The sequence below is a fragment of the Sorghum bicolor genome, chromosome 9, assembly GCF_000003195.3.
Source record: "Sorghum bicolor cultivar BTx623 chromosome 9, Sorghum_bicolor_NCBIv3, whole genome shotgun sequence".
Taxonomy (NCBI): domain Eukaryota; kingdom Viridiplantae; phylum Streptophyta; class Magnoliopsida; order Poales; family Poaceae; genus Sorghum; species Sorghum bicolor.
In genome coordinates, this window is record NC_012878.2 from 51,296,327 (window position 1) to 51,323,635 (window position 27,309).

Here is a 27,309-nt window from a genome sequence, read left to right on the forward strand (position 1 = left end):
GGGCTATCGGCTAGTGGAATGTAATCGTTGCCTTTTTCTTTTTCTTTTTCTTTTTCTTGTACATAATTAATTAATTAATTAATTAATGTATAGGAAGGTGGCCAGGTGTGGTGGGAATTTCAAGTGTGCGTTGGTGCTCACTGTTTGTTTGTTTGTTTGTTTGGCCAAGTTCATCATGAATATATGGAGCGCAGCAAGGCATCAAAGAAAGGTCTTTCTGTAGTTTTTTTTAGCAAAAAAAGGTCTTTCTTTATATGAGAGAACCCTTTTTCCTTTTCTTTTCTCTAGACTAGAAGAGGAAAAGAAATACAAGAGGGACACATATGGCCCATTGATCACGGGCTCTCAGCCCGTGCATGATCTGAGGCCCAAAGATGAATCGAACACTTGCTCCTCCTTTGCTAGGCCCAAGTCCACATGTGCGATTAGCCTCTTGGTCGTGTGTGGGCTTTTCTTTTCGGCCGGTGTGTGTGTGTGGGCTTTTCTTGGTCCAGTGATTTGTCCGAGTCGAGCGGCCCAGATTCGGTTGCCCCAGGACCAGGAGGACTGAATCCTGGCCGTTTTCAACCGAGAATATATATATATAGCTCTATTATTGAGAAGAATGTTCGGGACACTGCTGACTGCTGTGCTACTGTCCGCCGCCGCAGGCATCCGCTTCTTCTCTTATCCTAGGTTCAGGTTCAGCTCTCGAGGTACGCGTCCGCGGATCCCAAACGATTTTTCTGTATTTGCACCCGAAGCGCATAACAGAGGTCTTGTGTTCTGCAACTATTCACGATTCCGTGGTAGAATGGACAACTGTTTAGGTTGCCAGTGAAATTTGTGTTTGATGTTGCGTAGGGGTCAGTGGATTTAGACCTATTATTATTATTTGTTTGATTGTCTCATCGATCCATCTTTGGCATGTTGTTGCCTCTTCCTGAGGTGGTATGGTATAGTATACTCCGTGTCTCCAGTTCTTCATTTCTAAGATCACGGCTAGCCTTTTCCATTCGATTTTTTTTATGCGTGTTTCGGAGGGAGACGGTACATATTAAGCAACGATTATGCGGTATTGCAAATTTAGTTTTCTTTTCCCTGACAAAGAAACTTGCGCCTTCCATGGCACGAATCTGAGATCGAAGGGATTAGGTAGGATTAGGATGAGTAGGGACAGGTTTTTGTGGTGGGGGTCGCTTGGGATTAAATCCGACTATCCGAGCCCTTAGTATTCGGGTCCAAAGCCCTGTGTCCAAGCTGCTCTTTAGGGTCTGTGGAGCTGTTTGTATGGCTTGAGGAATGTTTGAATTTGACTAACATTTGGCTATCAACTACCTATTCCTAAAGATATTATGGATCCAAATAGATCGTTATATGCCTACTTGAATTGGGCTTGTGTTATTGTAATCTAGTCAATCGCATGATGTGTTTGCTTGTCTCGTTATCCTCAATTGCTAAGAGGTAGGATGCCCTGTTTTTCTGTCCCACGATATTTAAGTTGCACCATGTTTTGTATATGCTGACCCGAGTGCATTGATTTGTCTTTAAGAGATAAAGTTGTTCTAGGCATTTGTGCAGTTTTCAGGATGAAGGTAATAGCTGCCTACCTGCTTGCTGTTCTGGGTGGAAACACTTCTCCGACTGCTGATGATGTTAAGAACATTCTGGAATCAGGTATTTCTGCTATTCTGGTGACTGGTTGTAATAACTGCTGCTTCTTCAGATTTAAATTTGGTCATAACTTTCTTTTATCTGTTATCTAGTGGCTGAGGTTGATTAGTTGTCTTGCATGCAGCAAGAGAAGAAGTCTGCCTTCACTAGTGGTTGAGGTTGATTAGTTATCTTGCATGCAAGAAGGTGTCCACTAGTGGCTGAGGTTGATTAATTATTTTGCATGCAAGAAGGTGGCTGAGGTTGATTAGTTTAGTTTAAGTCTATTGAGTCTTGGGGTTTGTTACTAAAGTTAGCTTCTGTTAGTCAAGCTAGGGAGTTTATTAGTGTGCTTTGCCTTATAGTTAATGGCCCTCAGAACCTCCTAGGGAGGGCGAACAGACTCCATTCCCTGCCATTGTTACTCTTATCCAGATTAATAAGGACAATTCCCCAGCCATATCAGATACGAGTTAGAATATTGCGTGTCTAGCCACGATATGGATCTGATTTCAAGTTGTATTAGAACAGATGATACGATCGTTGTGGAAGTTGTCTAGGTCACCGCACAATAAGTTGTTCATTCTGTTTGCAACGCAATGATGTTGGGATAATTATGTGGGAAAAACTATATCTGTACACTATGCTTGACCTTGTTTGCCTTAACAACAATATCTGTCTTCCTTACAGTTGGTGCTGAAGCTGATGAAGAGAAACTGGAGTTCCTGCTCACAGAACTCAAAGACAAGGACATAACAGAAGTGATTGCAGCCGGAAGGGAAAGGTTATCCTCTGTGACTTCAGGTGGTGGTGCAATTGCCATGGGAGCTCCGGCTGCTGCAGCTGGTGGTGCGGCACCTGCTGAAGAGCCAAAGAAGGAGGAGAAAGTCGAAGAGAAGGAAGAGTCTGATGAAGTAAGTATCTCTCACCAAAAAAAAGTTAAATCATTTAGTTCTACGTCAATTGTCCACCAATGGACGATCTACTTGGTCTGTCTGCTTCTTGGCGCTGAAGGAGTTCCTTTCTAGTTTGGCACAGCAATTGTGATCAGCTGCCTCGCTGGCTACATATATATTTTAACTCCTAAACTTTTCACTCAACAAGCAACATACTAATTCGTGCCACACTGTTCCCTTTTATGTTATTCATTAATCACTTTTTGTGAGTACTCCTACATCCTTGCTGACTGTCAATCTTGCTGAATTTCTTGCAGGATATGGGTTTCAGCTTGTTCGATTAAAGCACCACTGCCCGTTTCCAGTTTCTCTCGCGAATGGTCCCATAATATTGGCCGGTGTCCACGAAATAACAGTGTCAATAGCTACTACATACTTATGCTATTTTGCGTGTGATATACGAGTGTGCATCTTCTTCAGGAATCTTTAAGTCGAATGGTCCCATAATAATATTGGTAACAATGTATAATTGTATATGTCTAGTACGTACCTTGGTATCATGATATCTCAGTGTGCATCATCAAGAATCACAAGTTGAATGTTATCTACATATATTAAGGCATGTTTGGACACTACAAGAAATGCATGATTTTTTGACGTATTTAGTATGACAATAGTTCATAATGTCATTATATCATCCGGTTTATGACATTCTGTTTAAGGCATTTCGACTTTGTGACAATAAAAAATTGTATATCACAAAAACGTCATATAGCTAGTCTAATTGCATCCAATGACAATGTTTGCTACGTCATAGAGACATTTTCTATGTCACAAAGGCTAATTTTGCAAATGCTATCAACCTATGGTAGAGTTTGTGTATCACAAAATAATTTATTGATTTTTTAAAACATTGTTGTTCGTACGCAAAACTGGTACAAATAGATGTTAGAAATAATTTTAAATATATCATTATCACAATTATTCTCAAATGGCAAATTAGAGTACACCATTAGGAAAAGCGCTCCACAATGATTATAATGCATACATTATTTAGATGTTTTAGAGCTCAAATGTGAAATATGATAAATAAATAAATGAAATTTCCCGTTGGTTCCATTTAATTAGAGACCATCTTAAAAGTACAGGTGAATTTTAAATAATTTTCAGTGAATAAATATATATAAAGCATAAACCTGTAACTGAATTAAATTAATCATAAAATTACTTAGAATGCACTGATGTTAAATAATAAAAAAAATAAATTCTAGGAAAAAAGAAAACTTAATTGGCCTTAGGAAATAAATAAATAAATAAAACTATTGCAGCCAATAGCAGGCATGACCTACTAGGCTTGCTCGGCCTCCTCTTGAAAGCCTAGTAGGAACAGGCGATGGCCAGCTCGGCCTCCCCTTGAAGCCAAGTAGAAACCCACTTAAGCAAAACTTAATAGTTGATGAATCTGAGCCACTCATCTTGATCCAATGGTCACAAATTATTCTGGACTCATATAAAAGGACAGCTCACACTCAATCGTTGCACTCTCCACTCTGCTCAGCCGACACTTTCTTTCTTCCTCATCCTTTCTAGCAGCCAACGCACAGGGAGAGCAGGGCAGCCATGGCTGCCCAGCTTGGGAGCTCAGGCATGAGCCGTGATGGTCGGCCAGCTCCCGCAGCCCCAAAGGCACGCACAGCACGCAAGCACTCGGCCTCGACGGCGGCTCCGCCCACGGACGCATGGTGCACCATCCGGCCTTGTGTCTCGCGCACAGGCACACGGTAGGCTACCCGACCTTGCAGCTCTGAGCGGTGGCGGACCACGGCTCGCCGTCCCCGCGTAGCGGGCCTTGATGCGGTGCGGCCGCGGCCTCGGTGAGGGCGCTCGCGCGACGGCGCCCCCTTGCCTGTGGCTCCGCGGCTCGACACGCACGGCATCTGGAGCGTGACTGGCCTGCGTGGCCTTGGGTGGAGTGGCGACCCGGCTGGATCTGGGTACGAACTCGGTCATGCAGCGGTGACCCGGCCAGATCCGGGTACAAGCCACTTCTTACTTGTTCATGCTTTTGTATAATAAACTGATATGTATCAAATTCTTTGCAAAAAAAAATGATATGTATCAAACGTTTGCAGGATGAGACCAAGTTGGAATTTTCAACATAATAATTGTAGGACTGGAGAAGCACTTTCATCTTAGTTACAAAGTCCTAGGTGGAGCAGGTTTTGCTGATGCGTATGTAAACATATATGTTTGGAAAAGAAATGTGGGGATGTTTATATGTGCACCGTTTGAATAAATTATGTATATGAACTATTTCAATATATTAAGTTGGGCTTTTATGTGATGGTATGAATGGTCTAGGCTGACAGATCTGTGAATGCACCGTTCGAAAAAAGTATAATTGGTACTGACAGATCTGTGAATGGTCCTGGATGATTTGAGGGAAAAAATAGACTAATTTGGAACTAAAAAATATGGACTGAAATAAATTAAAAATAAACTTGGCCACGTTGAAAATGATGAGCCCAAATAACATTTGTGGTCCATTACAAGCCTTCCTCTGATATGGACCTTAACAGGCCGTATTTCAATTTTATGACATTTGTCTGTCTTGCCACATCAGCTGCCTACATGGCATGGTGCAAGGATTTGTGACAATAAATTGATGTCATATGTTGTGACGTTTAACATACAAATGTCACGTATTAATTTTGTGACAGTGGTTTTTTGACGTTTTGATTTTTGTCAACTAATTGTCATAAATCTTAAATTGTGACATAAATTTGATATATTATGACATAACAAAATGTCAAAAAACCACACATTTCTTGTAGTGGGATCGACTAAGTTTAATTGTTAGTTAGAGCTAAGTAAAAATTAGCCAAACTACGTCTGTGCATGTTTGGATCCTTTGCTAAGGTGCATATACATCCATAATGATGAACTAGTTATGCTTGGCTAATGGACTACGGCCCGTATGGATCAGCTAAACTTTTGCCCGTTTACATGAAAGGATCATGCCCGATTGAGTTTCTATCTATTCAATTGTTAAAAAATCAATCTATCAACTCCTTTTGCCCGTTTACTCATCTCTCGACCCCTCCTGTTGTTCGCCACATCTCCCGCGTGATTTATCGTCATCCTAGGCGGCATTGCTAGTTTTAGGAGATCCTTCACGTGTTCTTTCTTGATGGGTCTTATTGGGAGAAGTTCGGGAGCGTTTTTGGCCAAGGACGAGCTCTACATCGGCTTTATTGGTCTCTAGATCGATTTTGATTAATTACGCTGTGTTCTTACTGTATTGCAAGTTAATTTGTAATCTCTTTGAGCGTTTAAGGCCCTACAGGTGTGTTGGCTTGGATCACATTCACCTAGGGGCGAAGCTACAACTTGAAGAGGGGGTGCAAAGGCACCCCCAAAAATTGTAAAAACAATATAATTGGTTAAAATTTTACTATACATATATCCCATAAGAGCAAGTATTATAGTGGGCTGTAAGCCGGTTAAATGCTGAGGTAGAGGAGAGAAGAGAGGAAAGAGAGAAGAAGCAGACTATAAGCTTACAGCCAGTTTAGACGCAAGAATCAAGAAACTTTGTGAGAGAGATAAGTGTGTCATGTATTAATAGTGAATAGCTAATTAAGAAACTTTGTGAGAGAGATAAGTGTGTCATGTATTAATAGTGAATAGCTAACTATTGTATGATGAGTGAGTTGGAAGAAAGCTGCAAGGAATCTTACGGTCAACAAGTGAGTTGTATTATTAACTTGCTCTAAGGCTAGTCTCAATGCATAGTTTCATGACACAGTTACCAAGACTGTAAACTAGGTAACCGAGCCACAAGAGTTTCATGAGGATAAAACTCCTCTCTCATTTGATAAAACTCATTCACTTAATGACCCTACCAACCCTATTTAATGTTCATGACATTATCATGAAACATATATTGAGACTGACCTAAAATACATATCTAGGCACCCATAAGACATGTGCATCCCTCTAGTTTGCTATAGCTTCGCCACTGCATTCACCGTCAACAAGTTTGATGGCAGTAGTACGTTGCACCTGTGGGGTATTTGCCATTTGCCATGCTTGGAGCGGTGCTATCTGTGTGTGGTGAATGGAGCACCAACCTGTTCCGACACCGGCGACTCCATGGCATATTGGCATGGCCTCTACGTTACGTCGAGCCACGCCTCGCGCGCCCGATGGGCACTGCCGCTACTGGGTGTCACACACGGGAGTGGCGTAAAGCAAAAGGGTCCAACCGTCCGGTCATCACGGATTCATGGCATCACGTGAGTACGTGATCGCGAGGGCACCCCACAAGGCCACAGCCACACAGACACAGGCAGCTTCGTTGCGCACGGGACGCGGCACGCGGGCGGCGGTTGGCAAAAGCCAAAGCGTAGGCTTTCGGTCGCGGTCGGTCGCGGCACAGTGGCACACCATCGCCTCCGCGTCGCTTTGGATGCGACTGGCAGCACGGGGCTCCCGAGACCTGAGATGAGAAGAAAGCAGAGAGGGATGCATGCCGCGGTGAGCACTGAGAGTGAGAGGACTGAGGGCGCGCGGCTTCGGAGTCGGAGACAAGACCGCTAGACTCCGCCACGCGGGTTCGGCAATGGGGATGGCGGCGGACGCGACGACGGCCATGACCATCGACTTCCTCCGCGCGCGCCTCCTCTCCGAGCGCTCCGTCTCTCGCGCCGCCAAGGAGCGGGCCGACCACCTTGCCAAGCGGGTAAGTGCGCGCGCGCGCATTTCGTCGGCAGGCTTCCTTCCTTCCTTCCTCCTCGCATTCCCGGCGGCTTAGTCATCGAGCCCGTCGCTGCAGGTGGTGGAGCTGGAGGAGCAGCTCCGGACGGTGACGGCGCAGCGGCGCAAGGCGGAGCGGGCGGCCGCGGAGGTGCTCGCCATCCTCGACGCCCAGGGCTTCGGCCGCCTATCCGACGCCGGGGACGACTCAGGCTCAGAGGACGAGGCTGGCACGGGCGACCGCGACCCCGATGCCGCCGAGAGGGACGGGGGCGGCGGGAATGCGGCGGAGGACGCGCTGTCGGGGTCGGAGCCGGGAGCCCCGGCGGCGGCGGCGGCGGCGGCTGCTCAGGCCGGGGGCTTGTCATGGAGAGGCCGCGCCGCGAGCCCCGACGAATGCGAGAGGCGGCGGCCGATGCACCAGCAGCACAGGAGCAGGCAGCCAAGGCAGAGGCACGGCCACGGTCACAGGAGGGGCTACTTTTACTCTTCCCGCGCCGCGGATTCGTCGCCCAAGTACCACCCGGGGCAGTCGTGCCGGAAGATCAAGAAGAAGGAGCTGACGAGGTCCAGGCTTTGCACATTGCTCGAGTTCCATGCCAATTGCTGGCATGTTGTTTGTGCATAAGTTACCTGGCACACTCACACACATGCATGCTCTTCTGATTGACAGATCTCAGACAGGAGGCGAGGAGGAGGGCAACGACAATGCAGTGGAGAGCACGGAGGACGGGCAGGGGAGATCAGACTGTACTGTTTGCACTGATGAGCCGGCTGATTTTGATGGCGAGGTGAGCCAAGATTGGCGTGGGTCTTCTAGTAATGGAGGAGTGGAGGATCGTGATGATCGTGCCATGGTATATGAGAAGGATGGGGAGATGGAGAGGGTACTCGAGAAGCAGGCCGAGCTAATTGGACAGTTCGAGGCTGAAGAAAATGCTCAGAGGGAGTGGGAGGAGAAATTCAGCAAGAACCGGGATTCAGCTACGGTACACACATTTCCATTTCAGATATGAAACATTTTTTTTTATTTAGTAGTTCTTGCATTTGACTGGATAAAAAAACAAATGAGCTAATATTTTCATATTGATATTGTGCACTCATTTCTGCTCTCCACCTTCCAGGATAATATTAACTTAAACAATAAGCTAAATCAGGCTGAAATTGCTTGTGGGAGGAGGGAGACTGCTCGGGTTGTAGATAAAGAAGTGGTTTGTGAACAGGCAAGATCAAGTGACAATAATCTTCATTGCATCAACAACCCCTCTGAATGTCTACCAAACGGCCCTGTTTCAGAATTGCCCCAAAATGTAGCCAAAGATAGTATTATTGAACAGTGCAAATCTGATGGGTTTGGTCATGATTGTGTAGTGACTACTGCAGCAGTAATTCCAAGCCACGGTGAACTGCAGGTTAGGAAGGCTGCGCTGACAACTAAAAGCAATCCTGAAGGAAGTGGCAATAATCCTGGGAAACCAGCTCTGCCACCACAGGGAAGCTGTGATAACAGACTAAATGTAGAACATCGAAGGGGTCAAGGAGATGAAAATTCAGACAGTGGTTCAAGCTGCCATGTGAAGGCTCGATCTTCTGAGCGATACATAGACACATCATCAGTTGGGAGCCCGCTAAGTGATACCCCTAAAAGCGAAGTCTCAGAATGGAGCTCCTCATGCTTCCATAACCATACCGATAACCAACTTGATACACAATTTCAGCAATGCTCAAACAAAGATGTAGGAGGGGTGCTAGAGGCCCTTCAACGTGCCAAGATGTCTCTCAGAGCAAAGCTGAGCTGGCCAAGTCCTCCCAGCCAGAACATATTGGCACTTCAAGCACCGGATGATTTGCCAGTCAACGGCATGGAACTTTCACTCAGCAGGTCAACCCCTCTCAGTCAGGAAATATTGGCACTACCAACACCAGAGGACTACCTTAACAGGGTCTTACCACATGATGAGGTGAAAGTACCAGTAGGTCCTGCTGGTTTGTTTCGTTTGCCAACAGATTCGTTTCCCAGAAATGAGATGGCCTCAAGGGACGGCTATGGTTCAAGGTTCAGTTTGACCTCGATGAGTCCATCCTACGTATGGTCAAGCTACCATGCTGATCATATTATGCCAGCTCTGTCCTTTTCTGACTATGGTTCTGGGTTGTCACTGGATCCATACTATGATCCTCCAAGTTCCATGTTGCTATCCATGCCCGCTGCTGGTGGGCGTAGCGTCCCTGTGTCAGATTTCAGAATAGGGGATGGTTCCTTCCTCCGAGAAGTTCCACGGCCTGGCAACTATTAGGGTGATGCCTTCTGGAGACACAACTACACCCTTCAAGTACGGTCATGGTTAGGGGAACTCTCAGAAAGTACAAACGCATCTGTTCATGCTTTGAAAAAACTATCAAAAAGTTCAACTGTACCTGTCCATGCTTCAAATCTCACGTCTGTGTTGGTGTTAGATGCCATTTGTTGCATCGATTTTGTCTTAGATTTGGTAGTGATGTATACCATGTAGTGTGGCAAACTAAGAACAAGTTCTGTTTGTAAGCAGTATTGGTGTTTGAAATATTATTCCGTCTGTCCGATGTAAGTTATGATAAGGTACTAGGATGGCAATAAAGCTATTTTTTTTAACGGAAACATCCTATGAACAAGCATTTGCAGAGAGAAATATGCAAGAAACAGGCAAAGACACTGCTCTGGAAGTCTGCAATCTCCTGAATCCTTTTTTCTTTGGTTGTACGCACCCATCATGTCAGGTATTGCTCTTTTCATGGTATTTAAGGGTTCTGATCTGTTTTTTTTTTCTCTTTATGTCATATATCCCTATATTTTAGGTGGCAATCGTGAGTTTTCCGTGATGGCAAAGGCTCTCTTGCTTCATAAGCTATCTTTGTTTTCCTGCTCATTATAACACTGCTTATTCATCATTACCATCATAACCCTCCCAACACTCTGGGTGATCTTCAAAATGATTGCACCAAAAGTCACTAAACCATTGTACAGATAACAGGAATATACAGGTACGTAAACAAAGTTTTGGCAGGCTGTCCAGTACTCAGAACAAATGTTAACCAAATGAAATGTTGATAAGGTAGTTTGTCTCAGAAAGGATTGCAATGACACATTACACGGATTAATAGCTAGATGATAATTTACATATAGTAACTCTGAAACAGAAAAGTGAAAACTATTGGTTCTTCCTTATGCTTCAGTAGTCCTCACGTCTCAGAATTAACAGTCTCGGACTCCATCCATGGTTTATGTTTCCTAAAGAATGGCTATCGTCCGGCAGGAACTAATATGATTCCATGCACAGGTCGAGAGCTATTGATATCATATCACAATAAACACGATGTTCATAAAACTGATATCTTTGTTGATTAGAGTACTTGCTCAGTTGCTGCTGTCTTGCGGGCTTTCGGTCTTGCTACAACATGCAAATGAGGGCAGAGAGGCCTTGGTGCCCTAGTCTCCATGTCGAATCCTCGCACACAGACAAATCCTGCGTAAGACAGCCACAGTTTACTTGTTTCAGTCAGAAATTCATTGCGGAGTTGAAGCCTAGAAACTGTTTCCGTTCATGACCTTTGTGTGTATGAAATGTAAGTTTATGAATAAGCATGCACATCAATTCCTTTGTCTCTGCATTCATATTGGCAGTTTTTGTTCTCTAGCATTATCATTCCACTATTACAAGATGCCTCTACTATTCTCAGGTTATCTTAAAAACTTAGATGACTACAGATCAATCATGTAGCGACTATTAACGATTTTCTTCATCACTGAATAGTCACATGTGACAATCATGAGAATCTTGTATAACTAGCGAAACACTGTAAACTGAGATTGAATATACTATGGTCCAGAATACTGGTCTATCACAGGATCTGCATTCTGCAGAACTGTCTCATGACAACTGGCAAGATGTTTCCTAGGAATATAATGTCATGACAGGACGAAGGAAATTATTTTTTCATACCCCTCCAGAAGCATTGTTGTATTTCTTCTGTTGTTAGACCTACATAACCAAAACAACTGTAGTTGGTACCAATACAAATATAATTTCAATGAGTTGTTTATGCAAGGGAGACAACCTTTGAATATGGTGGGTACTGAAGTCCCGAAGAAGACCATGCGCCTTTGCAAGTTCCATAGCTGCTCCCTTTGCACATGGATTGGGTTGTGGCTAGATCTGTGGTCAGCAAATACCTGTATGGACAGATACAGAGTCACAAAAAGTGTGTCCATTGAGACAGGAAGCTTAGGAGCAGTACTAGGAGTAAGATATTAGATGTCACTCTGTTTACCTCATTGACTTGAAAGTAAGTGCCATTAAGTGGGAAACTACCCCTCATAGCTGTTCGACAAGGAACCTATTCATGTTCCAGTAATTTATCATTAGCTAAAACATGCATGGAATTTCTGTAACCAATAGGCATTATCTATACTATGATCTGTCCATATTGTCTAGCCAAAAAAAATGCATGTTTAGCTCAACAGATCAAAATATATGCTGCTCTTCTTCTTGGAAATGAATATTATGAATTTATAGATCATACTCTGAGGTCTAAACCAACCTGTAGGTATATATATACAACAAAAAGGGACAATTTGCTAGGTACAATTAAAGGATGAGCTTGGGGCCACATATGCATAATATCAGTTTTATTTGACGACTCCCATGATCTTTGTTGTGCTACAGAGCAACTAGGAAAAAATAAATAAACAGTTACTTCAGCTAAACCATATTCAGATCAGTTATTGCTAGGTTATAGGATTCCATTACCAGAATTGTGCCTCTAACATATCTAGATTGGTTTTCTTTCTCTACAGTACAATTGTTGCACATTTCATTATTGCATAAATCGCCTTCCATTTGAGGGTCACAGCATGGTTTTGGTGTCTTGGTTATTTCCTTTATTCCATCTGCAAAGTAGTCATATATTAGTGAAAATGAACTTGAGTGTGTACCCCATGCACTCAAAGAGAAATAAGCTTGCCTGGTGTCCATATGGCCAATAAGTACGGGGTAGGATCATCAGGTTCCCGTTGGTCAAGTCCTAGCTGTTAATCAATTGCTGGATCAGGAACTATAGTTTGAAATGCTTAAAAAAGAAACCGCAGCATCTCACCTGTTGTAAAAGTGGATGTGCATCTGGAAGCTCATACCTGAAAGCACATAAATTGCAGGTAAAGAATAAATCTTCTAGATGCATGGCATTAGTTACCATGGACAATAACATTATTAAGTCTAAAGCGGTGCATGTTAAAGCTGAGCAAAAGAGCACTGTAACTAGTGAAAAGGCCATATGGGTAAAAACTAAAGGTGAAAGCTTAAAAAATTATCAGATGCAGTGAAAGGAATGCTCTATATCCTTTAGAAAATGTCAACTTTATTTGATCGCATTTGAGAGGTGCAGAAGACACAAATATTTAGTCTTGCCTTTTCACTACATATGATAAATCATGTGTAAACAATGTCTAAGAGTTTCAAAATTGAACTTCTATCACAAATGTGATAGTCTCCCCCACAGTTCTTCGTAAAAAAGGTGCTATATTTTAGAGATTGTCCTGGAATACTTTAACTCTGATTTTTCATGCGTTTTCACCTGATATTTGCCCAAACAGAACTAATTCACCACTTACACATAGTGTTCTGTTCGAAGCCTATGCACATTCTTTAGTTTCGGTACAGGAATCGAAGCTGCTTCAGTGCTAATAGCAACCAATGCTTTTGCAATATCATCAGACTGGAGTTCATTATTGCTTTCTTTAATGCAATTCTCCAAGTTCTGTGCAAACACTTCCATGTTAAGCTTTATTGTTGGGATTTCACCATCTTCATAAAAATCTTCAATATCATTTTCGATGGTTTCTGGAGGTCCTTCCTCCCTTGGACTTGCAGGCTCCTCGATTATTGGCTCTGAGTTCTTAGGAAGAAACTCCCTTGAATGGAGACTCCCCTCAAGGCGAGGCAGGTGAGTCGAATTCATAGTGTGCATGCTGCTATTCTGGAAAGCAAATTGATTGCTCAACTTCACTAAGCTTTTCTCCTGAGGAGCAGGAAGTGCAAGCCTTGCACTTCATTCCAAATGCAATAAAAGAAAACAATAAATAGTCAATATTCAGGTAAACAGAAGTAAAACTCCTGAGCAAGATCAACTGAAGTAGCTAATATGCGTGAGATGCATACAAAATTGATACAATTGTGTAGTCTGTGCATAAGGACATATAGATTCACAACTGTCACATGAAATCAAATTGACCCTGAGGGGTGAGGGCACAGTGCTCTTTTCACCCTGAGCCAGTAGGATATATTGTCATATTGCTTTAGTGGAGGTAATTGCAGTATCTCTCAGCCAATGGAAGTGGGGCACCCATCACAAGGTTTTTGTGTGCACAATGTGAAAGTTAACTATGCAGGCCAGTTGGTGGGTCTTTAAGTTCAGCAATTGACCCCCACAAAGCTCCTTTCTATGAGTATAAGCTACTGTGGCAGTATGGTTGAAGGTGTACAGAAAGTGTAACAGTACCTTGCAAAAGCACTTGCAAAATGCTTGCACTCACTCCTCATTGGGCATGCATTGCAATTTGGCTTGCTTTTGGTACAAAAGACCTGCACGGTTGATTGGAAAACATATAAAAGCAACAAGTGGGACTCAAGGCACCTCTTATTTTGGGATTCAACATTCAAGTCTGAGCTGGGACAAAAAGAACAAAATAGAAATAATCTACAACTCTTGTAGATTAAGACCTTAAAGTTCTATAACAAATATAAGTATATATTAATCGTAGGAATTATAGTCTTATAGTAAGCACAATTTTATTTTAAATTAGAGGCATTATAGTTATATAATGAATACAACTGTAAAATCATATTTGGTTGTACAAATGCACAACCTATTCAGCTAGTTTCAAAAAACAGATGCTCATTAAGTACCTTTCCAAATGTAATCATCTGATAATGTAGCTCATACCTGTGAAAATGTAATAATATTGGTAATTATTACTTGTGGAACTTATTTAAATGCAATTCACATTGATTCACAAAACCAAATACTATTCACACTTTGAAGCAAATGTTTTTTTTTTGTAACTCACAGTGTCTGTTGATCGAGTTTACAAAGGCGAGGCCAAAGATACTTTTGTATAGTTTCCAAGATAGGATATCTGTGAGAAAGCAAAAAAAGAAAGTGGTAGAATCAGATTAAACCGAAATGGCAAAAATCCATAAATGACCTAAACGGTATGGACAGTGAAGAACACTTACAGCTCCAAAAGATGTAACTGTAGAGATTCAGGAAGAGGTTGAATGGGCACCCATCCCAGTCTTACACATATACGACCAACATTGGTGTCAACCTGAGCAGTAAAAGCACTGCTATGTAAATATTAAATTTACTAGAGACAGATTAAATACTCCACAAACAAGTTGGTGAAGGCTAGAGATGAAACCTCCACCAAAAAGGAAAACAACTTATATAAACTAAAGAAATGAATTAATAATAGTAATATTAATCTAAAAAGGTATTAATGGTTCAAGACTTCAAGTATGTGGGTTGCTGATTTCCGCACATCTATCAGAGGACAAAAGAAATAAACTTACAGGGAAAGCAAGATGATGCAGTGTGAGAAGACGAACACATTCAACACTTTTAAGCCCCAGTCCACGTATACTTAGTAGGTAATCCCTGACATCAAACCAAATATATTTTAATAAAAACACTTGTCACTTGGTAAGTACATAAGGCTCGTAAATGCATGTAGTTTCGTAGAGAATCCTTTGCTGTTTTAGTTTCAACTAAAACTTCTAACCATTTGTATACTAGTTATAAAGTTAGAATTTCACAGAACTTCAATTATAATGCACATTGATGAATTTTATATGCTGATTTTCAATGCTGACATCAAAATGTCGCACCTCTTGCTCTACTTAATTTGCTCACAGACATTAATGATTCTGGTCTAATGTTCATCGTGACTAAAAATAAAATGAACAAAAAAATACAGCACAAGAAATGTCATCACTGAGAGGTAAGTCGATGCAAACATAGGATCTTACTTCGCTGAGTCTGGGGGAATATATCTTAGCCACTCAAGGTCAATGCTCCCATGATCTCTAACCAAACGATTCAGAAAATTCTGTTACACCACCAGATTTACTGTTAGGAAAATTATAAAACTTCTTATGCTGCAGTAGAAGATATCCTTATGGTAAAGTCATCTAATGATAGAAACTTATGAAAAGCGAGAGAGAGAGAGAGAGAGAGAGAGAGAGAGAAAAGGCAGAAAATTCTGTAACACCACCAGATTTACTGTTAAGAAAATTATAAAACTTATTATGCTGAAGTAGAAGATATCCTTATGGTAAAGTCATCTAATGATAGAACCTCATGAAGAGAGAGGGAGAGGGGGAGGGGGAGGGGGAGGGAGAGGTTAAATGTCAACCAGATAAAATATTATTCTGGATTTGCTCAAAACCTACAGAGTATTTTCTTTCGATGTGGCTCATATAAATCACAATTAATCCTAGTAACTACTGAACTATTACCTGGATTCGCTCTGCTAAAATATTATTCATCCCCCTTTCCCGAATGGCATGAGATATTCTTTGTGCATCTGCACACCTTACTGCTTCCCAATCTACAGAGTCTCTTCTTTCAACACTTCTTGTTTTCATCTGCCCTTCACTATAAGCCTGCCTTCGTAATTTATCCCAGTCAAAATTCTCTGCATCCTTTTTAGTTGCGGTTCTTGTTTTCTTTGCCTTTGGTGCTTGTGCAGCTGTATCTGGTACTCCATTGCAGGAAGTAAAACCAGATTTCGATGTATATTCATATTCTTTTCTTGTTGCTTCTACTGCTATTTCATGTGTTGGAAAGACTGATTCATGCTCCTTTAAGTCTGGTGCTTCAAAACTACTCCTTTTGTCATGGCGTAACTTGACTGCATGGTTAAGTTTTTGCTGTCAGACAAATTTCATTTAAGTAATAATGGAAGAAAGAGATGCATACTGACCTGGAAGTTCTGTGCTTGTTTTTGGAGTGTTCAGAGTGGTGTAAGCGATCTTATTGCTGCTACACTCTGCCATGAGTGCCATGTAGGAATTAAATGGCATAAAAAGAGGACTCGTGCCATTTTTCAAGTTTGGTGATGCAGAATCTGAAGGGCTGTTGGAAGATGTTGAAGAAACATTTGTCTCATTTCTCAATTTCAGCTGTTGAGGATCAACAGTCAAGAAAAATGGCATTGCAGAACTAGAAGGAATCTCAGGTTTACCAAATCCATAATCATTCCTTGCAGCCATTTGGAGTCTGTGGCATTCAATTTCCCTGACTGTGGTATCATTTCCTGTTAATGACCTTCCCTGATCGAAATTGCTTCCCAGTTGCTTATAAGCTGCAGCAGAACCACCACAAACAAAATTTCTAGGTATCTCAGAACTCAAAGATAATTTTGATTGAATAGTTGTTGAAGTTAAAATCTGGGAGGATGAGATCTTCTGGATTTGTATCTGCTGCATGAGTTCTGTAGACGCAGTTAATTCTACTGAGGAGAAATCTGGTAGTTGTTGTTCTTTTTCTTTATGTTCTATACCTGTCCCTTGGTGATTGCAAACGCTTCCATATTTTGATTTGTAATCAAAGGAATAGGTTTCATCTTCAACCAATTCACTATCCCTAGTATTGTCCTTTGGTTCCATATGTGTCTTCTTGTAGGTCATTGATACCTCCTCACAGCCCACTTCTAGATCAGGTCTAGCACCATTGTAGAAAAGGTCAAACACACTTTTCTCTCCTACTAGTGCACTCGTGCTGGTAGTTTGTTCATTGTCTTCTGTGGTAGCATCATCCTTACAACTGTTGTTGACTGACCGTGAAGGAAAACTTGCGGCAAGGGCCATATAGGCAGAGCTGTGATTTTCAAAATAGTAGTCATAAAGAGAGCTCGTACATAAGATATATTTTTGAAGACACCTGTTGTGAATGTCATACCTTGAAAGATGATCAGCTACATTCTGAGTGAGGAACACTCCTACTACAGAGTCGACTACAGATCCTTTCCAAGGAGAAAAACGCCTGTCTCCTGGTAAACAAGTGGTTGAGAAATTAGCCACAAGCTTCAGCCATGGATTCAAGTAAATTCCAAATTGTCACTCGTAGATGTCATGTTCTCGCACTTCTTTCCTGTATAACTCTATATGGTCAAACCAAGAACAAGAACCAAGTCTACACTGTTGCAATCATATGATTTCACTTTCACATAACTAACACTTCAAGTGGCAATATATTGCCAAAGATAAACTTGAAAGTAAATCACATGCAGGATATTTTTAAAATTAGATTGTTCAATCGAAACATTTCAAAGACTATGCAAACTGGACCAGCCTAGCAGGAACAAGGCAGCATTGTATTAAGAATAAATAGGCACCCAAATTTGAAATCAAAGAGGACTCAAACCACACCCACTCTATAGGCTCAGTTCCTATTTCAAGGACTATGTAAACAGATACTCTTTAGCTGGCATGTCCGAGACAGGTGTTAATAGCAGAAAGGGAAACTTATTTTAGCATATACTAAAGACATTAGACTTATTTACAGAAGTACCTTGAACGAGTCGCATGCGTGCTATGAACGAATTAGCACGGCCTTGAAATACTTCTCTTTCTTGCTGCCACCATCTCTCCTTCTCAACATCAGTCCCATCAGGCTCAGCTGATTTCCCCATCAAAAGGTTCCAAACCCTTGTCGTCTCAAAATCCAAGTCAACCTTAGCTCGAGGCCGCTGCTTTTTTACTAACTGCAAGGGCCTTTCATATGGAACCATCACTGCACCACCGTATGGGACAAGAGCATTTGAAGGACCACTTGTTCCCTCAAAAGAAATAACAGCAGGTGCGGTCAGAGAGAAATGCATCTCATTTCTGTGCACCTGTTCAGTATTCAAATCAAGATGCTTCAACTTTGATGCAACTCCTTGAAGGTAATCCATATAGGGTCCTGTTGATGTATTTGCTGATCTCCCTTCTGCTATTTCACAATGAGTATCAAAGTTGATTCTTTCATTGTCCAGGGTCTGAGGTGAAAAGTTTGGAGAACTGTCTTCTGATATTTTGGATGCATTAGATGCACTATAAAAAATGCTTCCAGCTGAAAGCCTGTTCTTCAGCTCATCATTTGGTTGAATGGAACTGGAACAGTGTGGTCGTGCCTTTTCTGAACGTTTTTTGGTCATAAACTTAATGCAAGAACTTTTATACAGAGCATCCATGCATGGCTGTGGCAGTCTTGTTGATGCTTGTAGAGTATTATTCTCAAGATCCATAATAGAAAAGAAGGAATTTCTGCGGAGCCGGGCAGATCGCTTCTTCTTTATTGCACCAGCATGGAAAACTGATAGCATCTCAGCTGCAGTCCTCAAGACAACAGAGTCCCGTGTGCCAGGTAGGGAACCGTTTCTATGGTGTGTGGGGTTCTCCACTTCCGACACCTTACCCATCTGACTGCCTGTGGGTTCCATTTCAGGTAAGGACTTAGCTGAGGAAATAAGACCATCTGCATCAGAATAGTTTAATTCCAGGTCTTTTTTGTTCCCCTCTATTATGGGTTTTACCACCCTTTCCTCAGTAAACAAACTACACTTACTTTTGCCATCAGGTAGGCAAGTTCTTCCCAGATTATCTTCTTCCCTTGCTAGTTCAGTACCAAAAGACCCAGAAGTTGCAATTGGAACTTCTTGTGTAGGTTTTGGCATCTCTGGCAAATGCATGTACTCATCTAAAAATTTGTTCAGTCTGAGACTCATGTCGAAAGCTAATTCTCCTGGTGAATTCTCCATACCTACTTGCAGCGCATGTCCAGTCTGCACTTCTGATTCTGAGTAGAAAGAACTTTGAGCATGGTCAGGTTTCTCATAGTTGTGATGGTGTGAGTTGGTCATTGACGAATGGCCTCCTTGCAATCCTTGTTCTTTGGGTTCAAATTGCAGACTTCGTCGAACTGATGCTGTTCGGCTTCTATCTGCAACTCCTGTTGCTCTAGAGATTGATTGATCACTAACAGGATCAGAGCACTTCTCCAGAGAGCTGGGATTTCTTTTCTTCCGGACATAACTTCTCTTGACTTTTTGATTCGGAGATGTTCCATCCGGTGTTGAATCAGGTTTTTGAACTTTGGCTAGCTTATTCTCTCTGATTACCTTTGGTCTATGTTTTTTCCTCCGAGCCTTCATTTTCAGTGCTGGGGTTTCCTCATTCCTGAACATTTCAGTTTTCTCAGCACTTGCTATCTGCATCTCAATTTGAGTTAGTGTTTTCTCCTTGGGTACAGTTGGTGTTGACAATGGTGTGTGTTCACTTTGATTGATTTGTGTCTTGAGCCTTTTTTGCATAGATTGGTACATATGAATGTTGTCATCAGTGGTACTTTCTGCAAGAAGGGTGGTTGATTCTTGAGAATGTTGAACTCGTGTTTCCCAGGTAGCTGCAGGAATCACCGATTCCAAATCATTGCAGCTGTTGCGGAAAATTGCTGCTGCTAATTGTGGAAGCTGGCTAGTTTCTGTTCCGTTTTCAGTCTTGGATGCTTCATCATATATACAATTCAACCGAAGATGCTCTGAATTGTATTTATCTGGAGTGGCTAGCTGTGAAGAATTCGTTGTCATATCACCTGCAACGACATTTGATGTTCTTCCAAGTGACAAGAAATTACTCCCAGCAAGCCGAATGGAAGCTCCTTCGGAATATATAGCGCAACAGCAAAAAGAGAGGGTTCAGTGCATTCATAATACAGCCACAGAAAACTGAACTAACATGACACCTAGAAAGAATAATAAGATAAGGACATGCTTACCCTCTGAAACATCAGGCAAGGCAGTGGTGGCCGACGGTGGCAACTGCGCCCTCGAACCCCTTCCAGTGAGCTGCCTATGGAACACTACGATATTAATAGGCACCTGCGTGCAACCCCCAGGCATATTCCAGGATGGCTGGATGCAGCGGACGTCGTCTTGTTCAGTTGCACGGCTTATCAGACTCAACTGATCAGATTGTGGAGCAGAAACCTCTTGAATGGTATTCAGGACAGACGTGGAGCATGGGGAGAACAAGACTTGAGAGGCGATCGAGCCGGTGTTGCATGCTGCAGCTGGAGCCGCAAGATTGTGACAGCCTAAGTTGGGCACCCCAGCACTCAGGAACATAGGCCTGTTGCCAGGGGTGTTTGGATCGCCTCTCCCCGCAGACATGGCCGCGTCAAATTTACCGCGTCTTCAGGAGTTGAGTTCAGTTTGCGCCTGAGGGTGAATCCTTGCTTCTTCCAAAGCCTGCACAAACAACAGCATCAGAAAATGATAATTTTTTTGAAGGTCAGAATATGGATACCGGCGGAGCCAAAGTCCGGCCACCCTGGGAAGCTGGCCGGGCTTCCACGGTACAGCAGAGGCGGGAGGGGAGAGGGAGGTGCGTACGCAGGGTCGCCGGCCGGTGCGCGGAGGACGGAGGCGAGGGCGCGAGGTGACTGGCGAGAAGCGGGAGGGGGAGCCGCTGACGCCGCCGCCGAGCCTGGGACCGCCCCTCCGTCGCTGAGGGCTCGAGACTGAGCGCCGCTGAGCGCGAGTGGGGGAAGGAGCAGAAGACGGAGCGTCGGCGCTGCGAGGAGAGCAAGGCTAATAGAAACGCCAACTGTGGCTGCAAGCAAGCTGTGTGCAAGAGTACGAGCTAGCACGTATAATAGGCAGGCTAAAGGCAATCTCCATGCTTAAAACTATACAGGCTTCATGGTCAATAGCGCCCGAGTTTCCGAAACTCGGAAGAGGTCCGGCGAGCGGTGACTCGGAGTCGGAGAGGAAGAACCGCCGTGGGTGTTGGAGGGGAAGAACAGACGGAAGCAGACGGCGTATATGTTTTTAAAAGATGCTTTTAGCGCTCAGACATAGTCCGAGCGCTAACGGTAGGGATCAGACAGTTTGTGAACCATCCGACGACTGAGGCGAGGCTGTTGAATCATCTTTACGTTTCAGTTTTATTTAGCATAGCTCAGTTTTATTATTAAAGTTATTTTAAAAAACTTCATAAGTAATTTTTTTTATAAAGTTGAGTTATTTTGAAAAAAATATTTAGCAAAATAATCTCATCAACAGCTTCATACAAGAATAAAAAAATAGAAGAGAGTTAGGATAAACTACTTTTTTCAGCATTAATCTAACTCATATCTTTAAGAGAAGAAGAAAAATAACTTTATCCACGAAGCTATTTTAGAAAAGAAGACGTTGACAAACGGTTGTGGGCTGTGCCAAATAGACCCTTAATATTTTGGATGTGCTTTTCTTGTTTATCTCATCAGAATGATAAGTCTACTTAACCCTCTAAACTATTAGTTATTATTATTTCACTCACCTATAAAATTAGTTATTCTACCCCTCAAATTATTGAAAACCGTCTAAATAACTCCTTTAGGTGGTTTTAAAGGTGGTTTTGGTTGACATGATACAAAGGTTGATTGCATGACCCCTTAACTATAAAACATGATATTATAGCCCGTAAAGCATCAAATAATATCCAAATGATTCATCAGATGGTCTTTAGGGTGCTTTGGACACTGTATCCCGCCTAAACACGCACACAACAAACCTTGTAATCTACGATGGATTTATAGAATGCCACTATCAGTACACCAATACAAGCAATGTATATTGTGACATGGTGGATATATAATCCTAATCTGATATCTGTCAGCGTATATGAAGGAGCCCCAAAACCTAACCCCACCCTTACTTCCCTGTTCCGCCTATCGTGACCCATCCTACCTCGTCAAGTGATCTCCACCATAATTTGAACATCATTTGATGATTTAAGGGCTACAATATCATATTCTGTAGTTAAGAGGGTCATGAAGTCAACCCTTGATATGTTTTGGGGTTATATAGACTTTTAAATATGCTACGTCAACAAAACCACCTTCAATACTACCTTAGGGGTTATTTAGATGGTTTTCAATAATTTGAGGGTAGATACCTGATTCTATAGATAAGGAGGTGAAGTAGATAACTACCAATATTTGAGGGACATAGCGAAACAACTTAGCCCCTCACCAAAATCCTCTAAAAGCCATCTAAATAGAAGTCTAGGGCCTCTTTATTTGCCTAGATATGTTTAGTTTGTGAAAATGAGTTAGACCAAGACGTCCCAGCCAACCTCTAAGGACACAAAAGGACTTGTTTGGTGGTCATGTCTCACATAGAAGGACTCGTTTATTTGGTTACATAAGAGCTAGGTTCTAGCATAACTACCATCAACCACCACCTCAAGATCATGCTCGTTTATCTGACTGGAGCATGATATGCTCACCCCTTGCTATGATCGGTGGATCTACTTCCCAATATAATCACCTCTCCTATTCACAAATTCATTGGCCAAGAACAATAATATGAAAATGTAGGTAATTAAGCTTACCACTCACATGAACACCATACCACCTACCAAAAGAAGGATCAAGAACTTCAGTCAGGGGTGGACCCACGACATACCCTGTGGGTCAACTTTCTACTTAATTAACAGCGTATTATCACTACATATAAAGATTTGTAACAGCTAATATTGTTATGCCTTGTTACCCAATGGTATGTCTTTTGGTCTCTAGCCAAGAGGTCGCAAGTTCAAACCTTTTGGCTGTAATTTTTGTCTTCATTTTCCGTTTTGTATTTATCTATTCTCTATTTTTTTGCCCCTTTAAAAGTTAACTATATCTAATATATTTTTTCTTTAGTTTTTATATTTATTCCATCTTGTTATGTCCTGTAAAACCTCACTGCAAATAATTTTTAATTTCTAGTCTTTTATCCTCTCTCAATATTAATAACTAATATAATATGTTTTGTCCTTTACTTTCTAGCTTTATATATCCCAAGTTGTTGTTTGTTATGGGACACATCATGAAAAAATAATAAATAAAAATAATGTAACTTCAGCTACATTTTATTATCACTTATTAATAGCTATATATAATGATATTTTAATTTTTCTACTTTCTTTTATAACTTTTAAAATTAAGTATGAATTAGTTTTTTCTATTCTTTTTTATCTCCTCCTGTTGTATCCCATGATCCTATGTGTCTTTATTTTTATTTTTTTATCGCCTCTAAATATTATAACTACAAATAACATATTTTATCCTTTCTTTTGCTATCTTTTCATCCAATCTTGTTGTAAGTCTCTTTTATGGCTATTATTTCGAATTATTTGTATTTCTTTTTTATATCATAATTTGTTATAGTTTTTAGCTAATCTTTAAATTTAAGGCTTATCGTGTTATTTGACGCATATGGTTTTACAAAATTGGAAGTAGTTTTACCAAATTGGAAGTGGTTTTACTGAATTGTGTAATTTTTTTGAGCGGCATACCCTATGATAAAATTCTTGGTCCGCCACTGACTTCAGTACTAGTATAAACATAGCAAAGTCCACATATTCAAACACAATAGTTCTCTAAACATTACAATTACATGAGCCGCACATGCGTGGCCTCTTCCATAGGCACATAGAAGGATGCAAAGTATAAGTGACTAGAGTTTATTATTAAAAATCTATAACCCACAGTCACACTATGAATAACATAAACGAGAAAGACATAATCAATAGTTTTTGGTCCAAGCTTTCGTTTTTTCTTTAGTGGCACATTCATCTTTCCCAAACAACCTCAAGTTCGCAGGTAAGAGATTTAATCTCTTCTTCTTCTATTCTTCGAATGGTTTGATTTTTTTATTCTTTGTGGATACCCTATGCAGAACATAACATGTTGTCAATGTAGCCTCACCTCATCATTTTTCTTAGATTGTCCCATAGAACATAACACGCTGTCAATGTAGCCTAACCTCATTATTTTTCTTAGATTGTTCCACAATCTCTGACATGGCGTTAACCAACTCAGTTTGAATGCGGTTCTTTCTCTCCACAATCCCATTGGATTGTGGTGATTATGGTGACGTCCTCTCATGAATAATTCCATACACTACACAAAACTCAGCAATTTTATTTTAGAAATTGTTGGCATAGGATCTCCAGGGTTCCTCTCCGACAGGATATAGGAAGGTGAATCTTAGCCTGGCCCCACGATTCCAGAAGGAAGCAAAGCGAAGCGAAGCACGTCTCCGACTTCGAGCATCAGGCAGGACTAGCCAGATTCTTATAGAAAGTACCTTCTATATTAGAAATAGAACACTATCCATGAATTCGTCTAGGATAAGAAAACGTTCCTCAGCCCTCTCTATCGATATAAATAGAAGCTGAGGGCACCCCTTGTAACAACGAACATCTAAACAATACACTCAATACAATGCAAAGGCTAACGCCGACTAGACGTAAAGGCTATTACTCGAGATTGAACTTGAGGGCCTGAACTAGGATAAATCGACTCTCTCTTGCATTAACAGTCGAGTTTCAGCATACGCCGCCCTGAACAACTATCCCGGGTATTCCTATGGCAGGCTATCGGTGGTAAAATATCGATAAAAATATTTTCCCCATGATCACACTGTAAAGTTTTAAGTTTTTTCTCAAGTTTATTTTGTATCTCAGCTTTATAGATCTTAAAGTAACGCAACGCTTCATCTTTTATTTTTAATAGATACATAAAAAATCAAGTGCAATTATCTATGAATGTTATAAAATATCTCTTGCCACCTTTGGTCAACTCTTCATTCATCTCACACACATCATAATGGATTATTTCTTACGGTGCCAAGTCCCTCGCCACAACAGCCTTGTAAGACTTGCGAGGTTATTTTGATTCAACACAAACATGACATTTAGAACCTTTGACCATTCAAATTTCAAAATTAAACTATCTAAGCGATTCATACAACAAAAAATAATATGACCTAATCGTGAATGCCAAATATTCATCTCATTATCGTGGCTCACATGGTTCACGAAATTAAAACAAGTATTAGTCAAAGACCAGCGAAACAAACCTCCGCTCTCATATCCTTTTCCAACAAAAGTTTAAAACCATTATAACAAAGTAAAGAACTAAGAATCAATTTTTCTTTATTAAGAGAACATGATGCGTGTTCTTCAGTTGTACGGTCTTTCATGAAGTAAGCTTTAGGTCGATTGTACCAACACCACATATAGTCGCACACGCTTTGTTTTCTATCAACAAGGAGCAAGTCCATCCAACCTCATAAGAAGAAAACAAAGAAACATTAGCACATACATGTATATTTACATTAGTATCAATCTATTAATTAGGTAAATGACAAATTGAAAGAACAGTAAGCAATAAATTATCGTACCCCATTGTTTCTATATCAGTCTCAGTTGTGTTTCTTGTTTTTTGTTTGGCTTTCACTTAGCCTCCTCGCACTCTCTAGCATAGTGTCTAGGCTTGTCACAAGTGAAACAATTTCCTTTTTTCTTGCTTGTTCTTGTTCTTGTTCTTTTTCTTAACTATTACTTTATTCGATTCAATTCCAGTAGTGTGGAGTGGAGTGGAGTGGAGTGGGAGAGGAAGAGGAGGGAAGGGAGCAGTGACTGACTCGCTCGCCATCCCTTCTTAGGGGGTGTTTGGTTAGGGTTGTTAAAGTTTAACAGGTACTGTAGTAATTTTGTTTTATTTGCTAATTAATGTCCAACCATGGACTAATTAGGCTCAAAAGATTCATCTCACAAATTATTCTCTAGCTATGTTTTTAGTTTAGTAAATAAACTATATTTAATACTCCATGCATGTGTCCAAATATTTGATGTGACATGCGGTAAAGTTTAACAAAGGCAACCAAACATGGCCTTATTCCAGTCCCCATGTTCTTCTTTCTCTACTAGGTAGCGTGCCTGTGAGTTGTTACTAGATAGTTTACATTTTGTATTTTATACATATGGATCGCACGGTAAGATAATAATACTGTAAAAATTAAACACCAACGTTAAAGTGACATTATCTAAAATCAAACATAGTCACGAAGGGTGCGGTGTCGTAGGTTTACAAACTCTACTTCATAGACCTTTCTATGATGCGAATAAGATAATGTTTAATAGCGTCAGGAAGAAATCTCTAATATCCATTTTTTCATGCATTATAAATCCATAATAAGTTCTGCCACATCTTCGTACTATTCTGTCACACAAGTTTGAGTATATATATAAATATTAGTGCCTATCACATGGGTAATACTGCATCCATTGAAAAAACTTTCACAAAAACTTAAAACAAAGTGTTATACTCACTTATAATATGTGTGGCATCTATTCCACGTAGATATATACTGTAAAATAAGATATCCACTTAAGTGTCTATGGCAAGCTAGATTCATGATCAACAATATATAGAAATTAAATTTGTCGGTGTTTTTCCCATGGGGGTCACACCAACGAGTGAATTTGTATGCGTGCTTCCCTTTTCCATATGGTGATGCAAAAAGACACAAAGATTTATCCTAGTTCGGGCAAGAGAAGGCCCTACGTCCAGCGGGGGGAGAGAGTTTGTATTATTTTGCACCTAAGTGCTTGTACAGGGGTGAATACAAGCGTGGTATGGAGCGAGGCGGAGTATGGAAACTCTACTGCATATGAGTGTAGTGTTGTGTGGTTGATGTCCTGCCGTGGTCGCTCCCAGGCTTCCCCTTTTATAGTTCCAAGGGGAAGACCAGGGTACATATGTAGGTATCTGAGTAGGGGTCGATAGGGGCATGGCGCGCGGACCCACTCGAGGCCTCCGTACCGGCGTGGTCTCGAGCCGTCTCGTCTTGGTAGCTTGATGATGATTGCGCGTGCCCCTGTATCCCGCCCTGCGCGTCGTCTTGGACTGGTTCACCGGTTGCACGCCTGTACGGTATAGCGGCAGATCCGGCGGAGTGGTTGCGGTGCTGTCAGTCGACGCCCAACCCTTCTCCTGGAAGGGAACATATCTGGTCGAGGGTTAGACGCCATGTAGCGCCTTGTTGTCCAAAACGTTGACCTTGGATGTCTCGAGGGGGTTCTGATTAGATGTTCCATCCCTGCTTCTCGCGTCCTGGCATGATGTG

General features: G+C 41.5%; 3 protein-coding genes across 6 annotated transcripts; 2 read left to right on the plus strand and 1 right to left on the minus strand.

The window, feature by feature from the left end:
• Window positions 581-3,196, plus strand: LOC8072508 (60S acidic ribosomal protein P2B). Of its 3 annotated transcripts, none has more exons than XM_021447306.1 (4): window positions 581-695; window positions 1,561-1,656; window positions 2,323-2,546; window positions 2,846-3,196. In XM_021447306.1, the coding sequence occupies exons 1-4, from the start codon at window positions 605-607 to the stop codon at window positions 2,870-2,872; spliced, it is 438 nt and encodes a 145-aa protein (XP_021302981.1). In that variant the 5' UTR covers window positions 581-604; the 3' UTR covers window positions 2,873-3,196. The 3 variants fall into 3 exon arrangements, with proteins under 3 accessions (XP_021302981.1, XP_021302980.1, XP_002439881.1); XM_021447305.1 differs by having other exon boundaries at window positions 603-695; window positions 1,549-1,656; XM_002439836.2 differs by lacking the exon at window positions 581-695 and adding an exon at window positions 712-755.
• On the plus strand, window positions 6,173-9,926 carry LOC8072509. The gene is made up of 4 exons (XM_002439837.2): window positions 6,173-7,272; window positions 7,366-7,853; window positions 7,960-8,275; window positions 8,411-9,926. The coding sequence occupies exons 1-4, from the start codon at window positions 7,153-7,155 to the stop codon at window positions 9,581-9,583; spliced, it is 2,097 nt and encodes a 698-aa protein (XP_002439882.1). The 5' UTR covers window positions 6,173-7,152; the 3' UTR covers window positions 9,584-9,926.
• LOC8072510 lies at window positions 10,250-21,185 on the minus strand. 2 transcript variants are annotated; one of them, XM_021447302.1, is made up of 20 exons: window positions 20,758-21,184; window positions 20,142-20,613; window positions 17,895-20,024; window positions 17,283-17,373; window positions 16,306-17,201; window positions 15,839-16,233; window positions 15,350-15,429; window positions 14,894-14,978; window positions 14,558-14,649; window positions 14,389-14,457; window positions 14,228-14,264; window positions 13,821-13,903; window positions 12,934-13,368; window positions 12,420-12,456; window positions 12,288-12,351; window positions 12,074-12,213; window positions 11,595-11,660; window positions 11,382-11,496; window positions 11,267-11,305; window positions 10,250-10,789 (listed from the first exon to the last, which is right to left on the minus strand). In XM_021447302.1, the coding sequence occupies exons 2-20, from the start codon at window positions 20,533-20,535 to the stop codon at window positions 10,668-10,670; spliced, it is 5,370 nt and encodes a 1,789-aa protein (XP_021302977.1). In that variant the 5' UTR covers window positions 20,536-20,613; window positions 20,758-21,184; the 3' UTR covers window positions 10,250-10,667. The 2 variants fall into 2 exon arrangements, with proteins under 2 accessions (XP_021302977.1, XP_021302978.1); XM_021447303.1 differs by lacking the exon at window positions 12,934-13,368 and having other exon boundaries at window positions 20,758-21,185.

Bases quoted from the DNA above. Each gene is read 5' to 3' on its own strand.
- LOC8072509 (XM_002439837.2), top strand. From the start codon at position 7,153: ATGGGGATGGCGGCGGACGCGACGACGGCCATGACCATCGACTTCCTC. The intron at 7,854-7,959 runs GTCCAGGCTTTG...TCTGATTGACAG, and splicing joins AAGAAGAAGGAGCTGACGAG to ATCTCAGACAGGAGGCGAGG. The intron at 8,276-8,410 runs GTACACACATTT...TCCACCTTCCAG, and splicing joins AGAACCGGGATTCAGCTACG to GATAATATTAACTTAAACAA.
- LOC8072510 (XM_021447302.1), bottom strand. From the start codon at position 20,535: ATGTCTGCGGGGAGAGGCGATCCAAACACCCCTGGCAACAGGCCTATG. The intron at 14,458-14,557 runs GTAAGTGTTCTT...GCTTTCTCACAG, and splicing joins CAGTTACATCTTTTGGAGCT to ATATCCTATCTTGGAAACTA. The intron at 14,265-14,388 runs GTGAGTTACAAA...ACATTTTCACAG, and splicing joins AAACTCGATCAACAGACACT to GTATGAGCTACATTATCAGA.
- LOC8072508 (XM_021447305.1), top strand. From the start codon at position 605: ATGTTCGGGACACTGCTGACTGCTGTGCTACTGTCCGCCGCCGCAGGC. The intron at 1,657-2,322 runs GTATTTCTGCTA...TCTTCCTTACAG, and splicing joins TAAGAACATTCTGGAATCAG to TTGGTGCTGAAGCTGATGAA. The intron at 2,547-2,845 runs GTAAGTATCTCT...AATTTCTTGCAG, and splicing joins AGAAGGAAGAGTCTGATGAA to GATATGGGTTTCAGCTTGTT.